Source organism: Lepisosteus oculatus, chromosome 1 (assembly GCF_040954835.1).
Source record: "Lepisosteus oculatus isolate fLepOcu1 chromosome 1, fLepOcu1.hap2, whole genome shotgun sequence".
NCBI lineage: Eukaryota > Metazoa > Chordata > Actinopteri > Semionotiformes > Lepisosteidae > Lepisosteus > Lepisosteus oculatus.
In genome coordinates this window covers 65,864,632-65,878,362 of record NC_090696.1, presented here as the reverse complement: position 1 = coordinate 65,878,362, position 13,731 = coordinate 65,864,632, and the positions used below count along the sequence as shown (strand labels likewise).

Sequence of the window (13,731 nt, the reverse complement as noted above, 5' to 3'; positions counted from 1 at the left end):
TTACTGGATACTATAATTAGTCTAGAGTCACTCCACTTCTTAGCTCTCTCAACTGTGAGATGATTTGCCTCGAAATATACACTATGTTTTATCATATGACGATCCTCTCATTTTTGTTTTGGTTACAGTATAACTGCTACAGCAGCCAGCATTGGGGCAGCTGGAGTTCCGCAGGCAGGCCTGGTTACCATGGTGATCGTCCTGACTGCAGTGGGATTGCCGGCGAATGATGTCACACTTATTATAGCTGTAGACTGGCTGCTGTAAGTTCTTTTTTTTTGTCCTGCCATTGCAATTTTTATGATACATCTATGCACCATAAAAATTTATGATGCCCTTGTGAGCAAAAGAAAAAGCAGCCCAAGAACTCCTCAAACAAGAAAGCCTCTCAACACGTACTGGATTACACTGTTTTGAGAAGAATGACTGGAGCTCTGAATTTACACTTAGCCTGGCAAAACGTCCATCCATAACAAGATGAATTATACTGAGAGAATTAAAAAATGTAACCAGTGCTTGTGATCCTGATGTTGTCAGCCTGGGCCCCTGTGTGAGTTGTTCTTGTAAAGGTGTACTTTAGTTATGTAATCGGAGAAAAAAAGCACTCCTCTTACATGTGTCTTGTTATTTAGGGCAGAAACTAAGGGGCCGCTCAGTTCCTTGTATGAAATAAAACTCCAGCAGGACCAGCAGTTTCTGGTACTTTGATGTCAGAGTGCATTATATGTGTCAAACCCCTCAGAGGTTGAATAGGGGTCTGCTTATGAAGGTCTGAAGTGAGATTAGACAGGGTGGTCTGTCCAGCCCTTTCAAACAGCAGGCTGTGAAGTGATTAAGTATTTTTCACTGAAGTCACTGAGCTGTTCCAGATATGCATGAGTCTCACGATAAATAGCAAAACACCAAATTAAATGGAATAAACTGTTTTTTCCCCCACTATGCAACCATAAAACTGAAGAGTGTTGATTGGCTAAACCATTTCAAAAATATAATTCATTTTTTTACTATTTCAAGATCCTAAATTTAAATGGAACATTTTTTTGGTTACGCAACTTTTAGGGAATACATTTAAAGTCAAATCGACAGCTGCTTTGATAAAATTAAAACAACAAAAGGCATCGATCCACAATAAAAAACCTGGGGCCATTTGTGAGGAATTTGAGCTGCCTCAAAATATCTCCTGTTGCAGATTCTGCATTTGGCACACAGAGAATAAATTGACAGTGATCCTTTTTGCTCTGTTTCATTCGACCAGAGATCGCTTCCGCACTATGATCAATGTGCTCGGGGATGCCTTTGGAGCTGGCATAGTTCAGAAACTCTCCAAGAAGGAGCTGGAAAGGATGGACCTGACATCAGACGTGGATATGGTTAACCCCTTTGCCTTGGAAACCACAATGGATGAAGAAGAGTGCGAGAAAAAGTCCTATGTTAATGGCGGCTTCACCATTGATAAAAGTGACTCCATTTCCTACACACAAACATCTCAGTTTTAGTGAAAGGCAGGTGGGAAAGGTCAGTATAACACTACAGAACCGCTAATATGCTGCTATACATTTGTACTGTATAGTACTGTATGAATGTAAAGAAAAAAATTCCAGATTTCAGCAATAGGTGTTACTGTTATTGTCTGGCATTTTCTTAAAGGCTGTCCTTAACATTCAATGCACTGTACATTAGTGCCAAAAAGCAATGGGAATTCAGGTTATAATACTACTAGATCTTGTAGGCTCTTGTTTTGTAAACGTGACTGCATTAAGATTTAATTTTCTTTCTGGCAAAGTAGTTAAATTCTAATGGAATTTACACGACACTGTAATTGCGACAAAGTCTCAGCCAGACATGACAAGAAAGACTTAACACATAATTCATTGTGCCTTGCAGCCATCAGATGTTTCCATAACAGCCAGCATTACCAGCTCCTTGCCACGTGATTGTGGGATAAATTTGCAATCTGTATGTTGTGTGCTAAAAAGGTCATATGAACCAGACCGCTGAACTGTGTTTTGTACATTTCCTGTGACATACTGCATGGACAAATGAGTTCAAGATAACTAAGTAGTTACTTACTAAGTGACTAAGTGGATATTTTAAGATTGACAGCTATTGTTTGACCTAAGCATCTAAAATGTTTGTGTGGGCTTTCAAGCACTTTTTCACTTATATTTACAAGTTGTGCCAAATAGTATGTATTTCAAAAGGGGATTTTTATGGAGCACACAGCATGAAGCCATACAAAAGGGAAAATGTCAAGTTTCAATCTGTTTTCACTGAGTGGTGAGTATGGTCACAAAATGTAATTTAGGAATAGACGTAGCCCAGAAATAATTATTTTTGGCACTAAATTATGGTTTTATCTGTGTAAGAACAGCTCTCTGACAAATAGTGTAAGGATAATACAGTATGTTACAGTGGGAAGAAAGGAATGAAAAAGCAATATGTGATCTTATTCTGGCATTGTAAAGGGGAACTTGTCAGTTTATTGTCTTTTTAAGTGATGGATGGAATACATAGGTAATGAATAAGGGAAATATTTAAAAGTTCTCTTCTCAGTCACTCCTGTCCAAAGTCTCTATAACTTTCATTCATGGGAAGAGGTTTCCACAATGTGTTTTACAAGAAACAAAAATCATTTTTAAGAAATTGCATATAAAAAGGATGCGCGTCTTAAGACATAAACACAGCTATTTATCATGCCACCTAAAACACAGTCATTTAAAACATACTGCATCCAGATGTACAGTATCAGATCTTGTTACTTGCAGCAAAAAACATGATCACTTTTATAATAAAATCAGATATTTCAGCATCATGTGTTTTATACCTCCAGTAAATATTCATGCACAGAAAAAGCCTGATCTGTGTTAGCCCTTAACTCTCTGAACCTTAAATATACTGTCAATGGTAGTACCCCTTATTGAGCATGTCAATGAACAGCAAGTTCATAATTTACAGAAAGTGCACATTTACTGGTCAAATCTTTCATTACTTAAAGTATCAGAAATCAATGTGGAGGATGTGGAATACATAGGCAATTGCTGATTTGAATCATCCCTTGCTTCTAGAGCTCCTCTGATTTAATGCTCTGAGTGATTAGAATCTTCTTCAGTTTAGACCGTATATCTCTTATCAATGTGATTTGCCCCAGTATTAATGCTCAACACTTTTAAAATCACTCGTTTACCTGGACCTGGCCTCCTGCTGAACAGGCTCGCTTATCTTTACTGGTGGTGCAGCTAATGATGGAAACGGCAGAAAGAATTCTGGAGTTTACAGAAATATTCTCTCTGCTTATGTAGAATATAAAGCCTCCATACTTAGAGATTGGTGATCCACCATGCAGCATGGGAAGGACAGAGACTAAAATATGGCTAATGCAACAAACAAGCTCATCAAGAGAAAAATAAAAGATTTAGACTGGCAAATCTCAGTCTCCGGGTTTAAATCTAATCGAGAAATGCTTTTTACATGAAGACAAATTGAAGTGCAGACACGTCAAGAACAGGCAAAAACTAGTGGCTTCAGCAAAGCATCTCAAGGTTTGGTGAGCTTAATGGGTGAATCTCCATTCAATTAATAGGCCAAAGGGATATGCAATGAAATACTGTATACTCTGAACTTTAAAGTCAACATGCCCCAGAATTGTGGTCACTTGAAATCACTGGGTTGAATAAAAATAATGGTTTTGTACTATTATGATCAATGGTATACATGAAATTACCCCAAAATAAAATGTATATAATGTACAATAATCTCATGGTGTTATTTGTCACTCTAAATTGCTTAAATTTAGAATGAAAAATAACAGTTTTCATTCTTTTGGTGTGCACTGCACAAATACTACTGATAACAATGGCAATCTTCATCGCCATTGGCAGCTATTATACAGTACATCAACTTTGTGGGCATACAAATAATAATATTGACAATTTTGTTTCAGAAAACATATAAGAGTAGTGCATTTAGCTTGTCTGTCAAACCGTTGCAGTGGCTAAAGAAACCGGTGTTATCTTTTAAATTTTTAATTTGGAATGGCAACATTAAGAAAATTGACAAGCGCAATAAACTCCTTCACTGATTTTGTTTTAAAGAAAGCTCTACAGTGCCATTTGCCTTTTTATTTTTACTTGGTCATTTACTGTGTACTGGTAGGTGACAGATGAGGCACTGGTAAGGGTTTATCGTGAACACAGCCCTGCTCATGGGAATCCTGCAGCTTGATGTTAACTAGTTCAGCCAAAGTGAAAAGATAAACTCAAGCGAACAGCATTGAAACCACAACAGACTTCAATAACACAGAAAGAGCAACAGTTTTCTAAAAACACGTTTGCACAAGTATTCTGAAACTGTGCTGAAAGTATTTTCAGACCGAAATGTATGAGAAGTGGTGAAGAAAGAGTGAATCAAACTTGTACAACTTGTTAATTGTGCCAAATTAATACTAAGGCTTTTTTTTCTATCTTGCTACGCTCTGTATATTTCAAAAGAAACACTTAATGTATAAAATTAATAAATGGTAATGAATATCACAAAAGTATGAAGTGGTATGTGAATGAGTATGTGTTTCAGAAAACAAACCATATTGGATGTAAAAAACTGGTAATAAATAAAACCAAAACTATAAACAAAGAACTAATATTTAAGGATGTTTTTGTCTTGGTGTGTTTATGTATACAAAAACTATTCATTATTCATTCAGTATTATTAAAGGATATGAATTGTAAAGTAAACATGTCAGTTCAGGGAAATGCTGCTCTAAGAAACAGGTATAAAGTTAATTTCGCTTCATTTTTGTTAGGAATGGGCTACAGCTAGTATAAAACTTTAAAATCAATTTTTGCTTCATGCCAGTAAGCTTGCTTGCACAGATTCCATCAGTAGGTCAGTCATTCCAAGATCCCCAATCTGGTTGTGGTGTTAAATGTTTTTTAGACGTCTAGTCCTCTGTTTGTACATTTTGGTTTGCAAAAATGTAAGAAATATAATTACTTTCCACATTAAAAGTTAAAGCAGCTCTCAAGTACAGATAACAAGTACAGTTATAAGCTTCTCTAAACAATGGAAATAATGTAAACGTAACAGAACACATTTTAAAATTAAAGTTTTTATGTGGCTGTTCCACATTTTGACTATTAATCAGTTTTGGGATTTTGTGCCACTGTTCTTCTTCATGTTGTTAGTTGCTGTTAATTTTAATCTGTGTCATCAGTTCCCTTGAATATAGTACAGATTTGTTGAACAAAGAAATCAAAGATCAATTGGAAATTTGCATGGGTTTCATATTTTACACCTAATATATTTCTTATTTCATCAAAAAGAAACTCCAGCCATACTGTATACCAGCAAAAAGAAACTCCAGGCATGTACCAGCTGGCTGCCTAGCAAGGTGTAAGTGCTATATCATGACATGCAATTTATGTAACCAGGAAATGTCCATTTTTGCCTTTAATACAGTACACTATTTTCATTTGGGTGACAGCTTCACTGAATGCAGCAAGTCTATACAGAGAAATTAAGATGGAGCAAATAAAAACAGAATAAAGAAAAGAACAGACTACTTGCTAGCCAATTTACTTGTCATGCTTTTCAACTATTAAAATTCAATGGGATATTCTGCAGTTTAGAAAGATGCAACTGGGATTCATGCAAAGATCGACAAGAGAGCTGCATTTCAGAGTAATCAGGATAATTTTATTTTATTGAAGTTCTTCCTTGTCTCTTTTAAAGTGTAAATCATGACATTTTACAGAAAAGAGAACCGAGCAGATTGCATCAAAGAAGCAATTTTCCAGAAGGATGAATTTGTTATGCCTTAGACACCCATAACATAATTTTCATTTAATGACTCACAAAAGACAAACCTTAAAAAAGGCTTCAAGGTCAGACTGCCTGATCTTGGCCAGAAAGTTGCAATGGCTCAATAGCTTTGATTAGGATTAATGATTTTTAAACAACAGTTTCAGCTAGATTTGCTTGGGTTAGCACTGTCAGAATTAATAGCCAGGGAAACCAAGCTGTTACCCAGAAGACCTGAGAACAGCTTATCTTTTATCAACGTACTGTACACTCTGTTTTAATTACTCCAACTGCCTTCTGTAAGTATGATATGTTAAAGTAAAGCCTCACAAGCTCTCAAAAAAAACCCCAAAACAAAATAGCAAAATATAGATTTGAACAAGACAATGAAATACAAACCACATTAAAATTAGTGAATGAGATTTAGATTCCTTTTCATGCATGTGATAAAAAAAAATCTTCTGTAATCTTCTGCAGTATATCAAAAAGTCTTGATAAACTGCTTATAGACATTTAGAGGCATAATTTAATAGTTTTTGTATTCACATGATGTATAAGCACATGTTTTTGCAAACACAAACACTGTTAATTTCTATCATATGGGAATGACCAGATATATATGGATGGAAATAGAAATAGTAAACAGTATATTTTATTGAATATATGTTTCCTGAATGATTTCCTAAGTAGAACAGTTATTTGTTCCTGCATTCGCCCAAAGGACATCTTCTTTTTTCCCTACTGCACCTGAACTCTGAATTACGTGACTAATTGGCTTTATTTAGACCATAGCAATAGTTTACAACTCTTAAACTGCAGGAGATGGCTCATTAAAGAATTCAATGAAATTACAGTCAAATAAATCATGCAAGACAAAAACTAGAAGAAATAAAGATTCCTCTTGTTAGGATTAGAGGTGGGAATGACTTCCCCTTGCTGGTACTCTGGAAAGAAAAGGAAATTGTTAATAATGCTGTTAAGTTTGTGTTTGGAAATAGACACGTTGGCCAATATGTAAAAGATATGAGAAAATCAATTGAAAGGTCTTACTGCTACCCTTAACCCACGTCTGTCTATCCTTACAGTACATTATGGGTGCTTGTGAAAGAAATTTAATTTCAGCACCAACTGCACAAGTAAAATGTTGGTGATATTAGTAATACAAAATAGCATTCAGCAAACCATATGCTGTTTTTCATTTAAAACCCTAAGACCTTTAATGCTAGTCAAAATTTACTAGAGGAGGCTCATAAAAGCCTTGTTGAAAGCATCTCTTGGGATTTAAAATGACAGTGTGGTATGGACATCTGGGGAAGAAAGGCATTACCAAACTGTCAAGGCTTGTGAGAAAGGCAGAAAAAATAACTGGGAAACAACAGACTCAGCCTGGTAATTTATAGCACAATTCAGTTCTCAGAATGGGGAGGAGAATCACAACTGATCCCACTTATCCACTATCCTCAGTTTATAATGCTCCCATTGTGGAGAAAGCTTAGAGTGCCAATATCAAGTAAAACAATTTATAAGAAGTACTGTCTCTGCTGTACAATAAACTTGCTTAATGAATTTATTAAAAACTATTCACCCACACCTACACTTACATCTAGTATATGCTGCTATTATGATTTATCTACCTGTATGTGAGTTTATGGGATGTTATGTGACATTTCTGTTGATTGGCGGGCACATGGCACAGGTAAAACGGCAAAATGGGGTCAAATTTATTTCTCGAGGAAACAAAAAAAGAAACACTTTTCCTGCATTTCAAATTCACATGAAAAAAAAAATGCATCGCAAAATGTCTAGGTGTTGTTCAAACCCTAACCCTAACCCTAGCTCGGGAACTTATGAAACATTTATCAAATCTGTTGCCTTAAAGAACTGCGTACGAAAAGCAACCCAGATGACTCCAGATTAATCCGAAACGTTTCGGATTGCAGTTTCCCAGTATTTTGAATGTATCTGCTGTGAATCCCTTTTACTTTTCCAGTATTTTCCTTTTTAATCCTGCAGCGGAAATTGTGTATGCTGCAAATTAAACGTTATGGGCTGTTTACAGATCAGGATCAGATTTACCACTAACATTTGGCCAAACCTACCATTTTACTTCTGTTAAATGCAAATAAACAATGGTATTTAGCATGTAGAAATACTGTTTTCACACCTTTGAGTTTAGACCACTTTTGATTGGCAGGCCCATGGCTGAGGTAAAACTTCAAAATTGAGTCAAATTTATTTTTCGAGGAAACAATAAAAGGAACACTTTTCCTGTATTTCAAATGCACCCTTAAACAGAAAATGCATCACAAAATGTCTAGGTCTTGTTCAAAACCTAACCCTAACCCTAGCTCGGGAACTTCTGAAAATTTATCAAAACTGTTGCCTTAAAGAACTGTGTCAAAAAAGCTACCCAGATGACTCAAAATTAATCAGAAAAACTTAGGTTTGCAGTTTCCCAGTATTTTAAAAGTATCTGCTGTGAATCACCTTCAAATTTGTAAAATTTCTTTTCTGGCATCCCGCTGCAGTAATGGCGTATCCTGCAAATGAAACGTTTTGAGTTGTGTAGAGATCAGGATAAGAATTAAAACTAACATTTGGCAAAACCTACCATTTTACTTCTGTTAAATGCATATAAACAATGGTATTAAGCATGTAGAAATACTGTTTTCACACCTTTGAGTTTAGACCACTTTTGATTGGCAGGCACATGGCTGAGGTAAAACTTCAAAATTGGGTCAAAATTATTTCTCGAGGAAACAATAAAAGGAACACTTTTCCTGCATTTCAAATGCACCCTGAAACAGAAAATGCATCACAAAATGTTTAGGTGTTGTTCAAACCCTAACCCTAACCCTAGCTCGGGAACTTCGGAAAATTTATCAAAACTGTTGCCTTAAAGAATTGCGTCCAAAAAGCTACCCAGATGACTCAAAATTAATCAGAAACACTTAGGTTTGCAGTTTCCCGGTATTTTAAATGTATCTGCTGTGAATCCCTTTTTATTTTCCAGTATTTTCCTTTTTAATCCTACAGTGGAAATTGTGTATGCTGCAAATGAAACGTTTTGAGTTGTGTAGAGATCAGGATCAGAATTAACACTAACATTTGGCAAAACCTACCATTTTACTTCTGTTAAATGCATATAAACAATAGTATTTAGCATGTAGAAATACTGTTTTCACACCTTTGAGTTTAGACCACTTTTGATTGGCAGGCCCATGGCTGAGGTAAAACTTCAAAATTGGGTCAAATGTATTTCTCGAGGAAACAATAAAAGGAACACTTTTCCTGCATTTCAAATGCACCCTGAAACAGAAAATGCATCACAAACTGTCTAGGTGTTGTTCAAACCCTAACCCTAACCCTAGCTCGGGAACTAATGAAACATTTATCAAAACCATTGCCTTAAAGAACTGTATAAAAAAAGCTACCCAGATGACTCAAAATTAATCAGAAACACTTAGGTTTGCAGTTTCCCAGTATTTTAAATTTATCTGCTGTGAATCACCTTTAATTTTGCAAAATTTCTTTTTTGGCATCCCGCTGCAGTAATGGCGTATCCTGCAAATGAAACGTTTTGAGTTGTGTAGAGATCAGGATCAGAATTAACACTAACATTTGGCAAAACCTACCATTTTACTTCTGTTAAATGCATATAAACAATAGTATTTAGCATGTAGAAATACTGTTTTCACACCTTTGAGTTTAGACCACTTTTGATTGGCAGGCACATGGCTGAGGTAAAACTTCAAAATGTGCTCAAATTTATTTCTCGAGGAAACAATAAAAGGAACACTTTTCCTGCATTTCACATGCACCCTGAAACAGAAAATGCATCACAAAATGTCTAGGTGTTGTTCAAACCCTAACCCTAACCCTAGCTCGGGAAATTGAGAAATATTTATCAAAACCATTGCCTTAAAGAACTGCGTCCAAAAAGCTACCCAGATGACTCCAGATTAGTCCAAAACGTTTAGGTTTGCAGTTTCCCAGTATTTTAAATGTATCTGCTGTGAATCCCTTTTAATTTTCCAGTATTTTCCTTTTTAATCCTACAGCGGAAATTGTGTATACTGCAAATGAAACGTTATGGGCTGTTTACAGATCAGGATAAGAATTAACACTAACATTTGGACGAACCTACTATTTTACTTCTGTTAAATGCATATAAACAATAGTATTTAGCATGTAGAAATACTGTTTCCACAACTTCGAGTTTAGACCACTTTTGATTGGCAGGCCCATGGCTGAGGTAAAACTTCAAAATTGGGTCAAATGTATTTCTCGAGGAAACAATAAAAGGAACACTTTTCCTGCATTTCAAATGCACCCTGAAACAGAAAATGCATCACAAACTGTCTAGGTGTTGTTCAAACCCTAACCCTAACCCTAGCTCGGGAACTAATGAAACATTTATCAAAACCGTTGCCTTAAAGAACTGTATACAAAAAGCTACCCAGATGACTCAAAATTAATCAGAAACACTTAGGTTTGCAGTTTCCCAGTATTTTAAATGTATCTGCTGTGAATCACCTTTAATTTTGCAAAATTTCTTTTTTGGCATCCCGCTGCAGTAATGGCGTATCCTGCAAATGAAACGTTTTGAGTTGTGTAGAGATCAGGATCAGAATTAACACTAACATTTGGCAAAACCTACCATTTTACTTCTGTTAAATGCATATAAACAATAGTATTTAGCATGTAGAAATACTGTTTTCACACCTTTGAGTTTAGACCACTTTTGATTGGCAGGCACATGGCTGAGGTAAAACTTCAAAATGTGCTCAAATTTATTTCTCGAGGAAACAATAAAAGGAACACGTTTCCTGCATTTCAAATGCACCCTGAAACAGAAAATGCATCACAAACTGTCTAGGTGTTGTTCAAACCCTAACCCTAACCCTAGCTCGGGAAATTGAGAAATATTTATCAAAACCATTGCCTTAAAGAACTGCGTCCAAAAAGCTACCCAGATGACTCCAGATTAGTCCGAAACGTTTAGGTTTGCAGAGTCCCAGTATTTTAAATGTATCTGCTGTGAATCCCTTTTAATTTTCCAGTATTTTCCTTTTTAATCCTACAGCGGAAATTGTGTATTCTGCAAATGAAACGTTATGGGCTGTTTACAGATTAGGATAAGAATTAACACTAACATTTGGCCAAACCTACCATTATACTTCTGTTAAATGCATATAAACAATGGTATTTAGCATGTAGAAATACTGTTTTCACACCTTTGGGTTTAGACCACTTTTGATTGGCAGGCCCATGGCTGAGGTAAAACTTCAAAATTGGGTCAAATTTATTTCTCGAGGAAACAATAAAAGGAACACTTTTCCTGCATTTCAAATGCCCCTGAAACAGAAAATGCATCACAAAATGTCTAGGTGTTGTTTAAACCCTAACCCTAACCGTAGCTCGGTAACTTCTGAAACATTTATCAAAACCGTTGCCTTAAAGAATTGCGTCCAAAAAGCTACCCAGATTACTCAAAATGAATTAGAAACACTTAGGTTTGCAGTTTCCCCGTTTTTTAAATGTATCTGCTGTGAATCACCTTTAATTTTGCAAAATTTCTTTTTTGGCATCCCGCTGCAGTAATGGCGTATCCTGCAAATGAAACGTTTTGAGTTGTGTAGAGATCAGGATCAGAATTAACACTAACATTTGGCAAAACCTACCATTTTACTTCTGTTAAATGCATATAAACAATAGTATTTAGCATGTAGAAATACTGTTTTCACACCTTTGAGTTTAGACCACTTTTGATTGGCAGGCACATGGCTGAGGTAAAACTTCAAAATGTGCTCAAATTTATTTCTCGAGGAAACAATAAAAGGAACACTTTTCCTGCATTTCACATGCACCCTGAAACAGAAAATGCATCACAAAATGTCTAGGTGTTGTTCAAACCCTAACCCTAACCCTAGCTCGGGAAATTGAGAAATATTTATCAAAACCATTGCCTTAAAGAACTGCGTCCAAAAAGCTACCCAGATGACTCCAGATTAGTCCAAAACGTTTAGGTTTGCAGTTTCCCAGTATTTTAAATGTATCTGCTGTGAATCCCTTTTAATTTTCCAGTATTTTCCTTTTTAATCCTACAGCGGAAATTGTGTATGCTGCAAATGAAACGTTATGGGCTGTTTACAGATTAGGATAAGAATTAACACTAACATTTGGACGAACCTACTATTTTACTTCTGTTAAATGCATATAAACAATGGTATTTAGCATGTAGAAATACTGTTTCCACAACTTCGAGTTTAGACCACTTTTGATTGGCAGGCCCATGGCTGAGGTAAAACTTCAAAATTGGGTCAAATGTATTTCTCGAGGAAACAATAAAAGGAACACTTTTCCTGCATTTCAAATGCACCCTGAAACAGAAAATGCATCACAAACTGTCTAGGTGTTGTTCAAACCCTAACCCTAACCCTAGCTCGGGAACTAATGAAACATTTATCAAAACCGTTGCCTTAAAGAACTGTATACAAAAAGCTACCCAGATGACTCAAAATTAATCAGAAACACTTAGGTTTGCAGTTTCCCAGTATTTTAAATGTATCTGCTGTGAATCACCTTTAATTTTGCAAAATTTCTTTTTTGGCATCCCGCTGCAGTAATGGCGTATCCTGCAAATGAAACGTTTTGAGTTGTGTAGAGATCAGGATCAGAATTAACACTAACATTTGGCAAAACCTACCATTTTACTTCTGTTAAATGCATATAAACAATAGTATTTAGCATGTAGAAATACTGTTTTCACACCTTTGAGTTTAGACCACTTTTGATTGGCAGGCACATGGCTGAGGTAAAACTTCAAAATGTGCTCAAATTTATTTCTCGAGGAAACAATAAAAGGAACACGTTTCCTGCATTTCAAATGCACCCTGAAACAGAAAATGCATCACAAACTGTCTAGGTGTTGTTCAAACCCTAACCCTAACCCTAGCTCGGGAAATTGAGAAATATTTATCAAAACCATTGCCTTAAAGAACTGCGTCCAAAAAGCTACCCAGATGACTCCAGATTAGTCCGAAACGTTTAGGTTTGCAGAGTCCCAGTATTTTAAATGTATCTGCTGTGAATCCCTTTTAATTTTCCAGTATTTTCCTTTTTAATCCTACAGCGGAAATTGTGTATTCTGCAAATGAAACGTTATGGGCTGTTTACAGATTAGGATAAGAATTAACACTAACATTTGGCCAAACCTACCATTATACTTCTGTTAAATGCATATAAACAATGGTATTTAGCATGTAGAAATACTGTTTTCACACCTTTGGGTTTAGACCACTTTTGATTGGCAGGCCCATGGCTGAGGTAAAACTTCAAAATTGGGTCAAATTTATTTCTCGAGGAAACAATAAAAGGAACACTTTTCCTGCATTTCAAATGCCCCTGAAACAGAAAATGCATCACAAAATGTCTAGGTGTTGTTTAAACCCTAACCCTAACCGTAGCTCGGTAACTTCTGAAACATTTATCAAAACCGTTGCCTTAAAGAACTGCGTCCAAAAAGCTACCCAGATGACTCCAGATTAGTCCGAAACATTTAGGTTTGCAGTTTCCCAGTATTTTAAATGTATCTGCTTTGAATCCCTTTTAATTTTCCAGTATTTTCCTTTTTAATCCTGCAGCGGAAATTGTGTATGCTGCAAATGAAACGTTTTGACCTGTGTACAGATCAGGATCAGAATTACCACTAAAATTTGGCCAAACCTACCATTTTTCTTGATTTTATTAGTATTAGTAGAAATGGTCTTTTCACACCTTTTAGTTTTTACCACTTTTGATTTAGAGGATGTGGCTCTGGAAAAACTACAAAATTTTGATTTCAGGGAAACAACAGAACAACACTTTTCCTGCATTTTAGATGCGTCTTAAACACAGCAAATGTGTCGCAAAATGTGTAGGTATGTTTCAAAC

The 13,731-nt window shown here is 35.8% G+C and overlaps 1 protein-coding gene across 3 annotated transcripts in view; it reads left to right on the top strand.

The window, feature by feature from the left end:
* The window catches only part of LOC102687626 (excitatory amino acid transporter 3-like), a 44,071-nt gene that overhangs the window by 23,487 nt on the left and 6,853 nt on the right, over positions 1–13,731 (top strand). The window contains exons 11-13 of one of the 3 annotated variants that reach the window (XM_015345890.2): positions 129–263; positions 1,256–1,515; positions 1,885–4,638. In XM_015345890.2, coding sequence (XP_015201376.1) covers positions 129–263; positions 1,256–1,496 — 376 coding nt within the window. In that variant the 3' untranslated portion in view covers positions 1,497–1,515; positions 1,885–4,638. Of the gene's footprint in view, positions 1–128; positions 264–1,255; positions 4,639–13,731 lie in introns of those variants that run through there. The other 2 variants (XM_015345892.2, XM_006629904.3) reach the window with 2 other exon arrangements.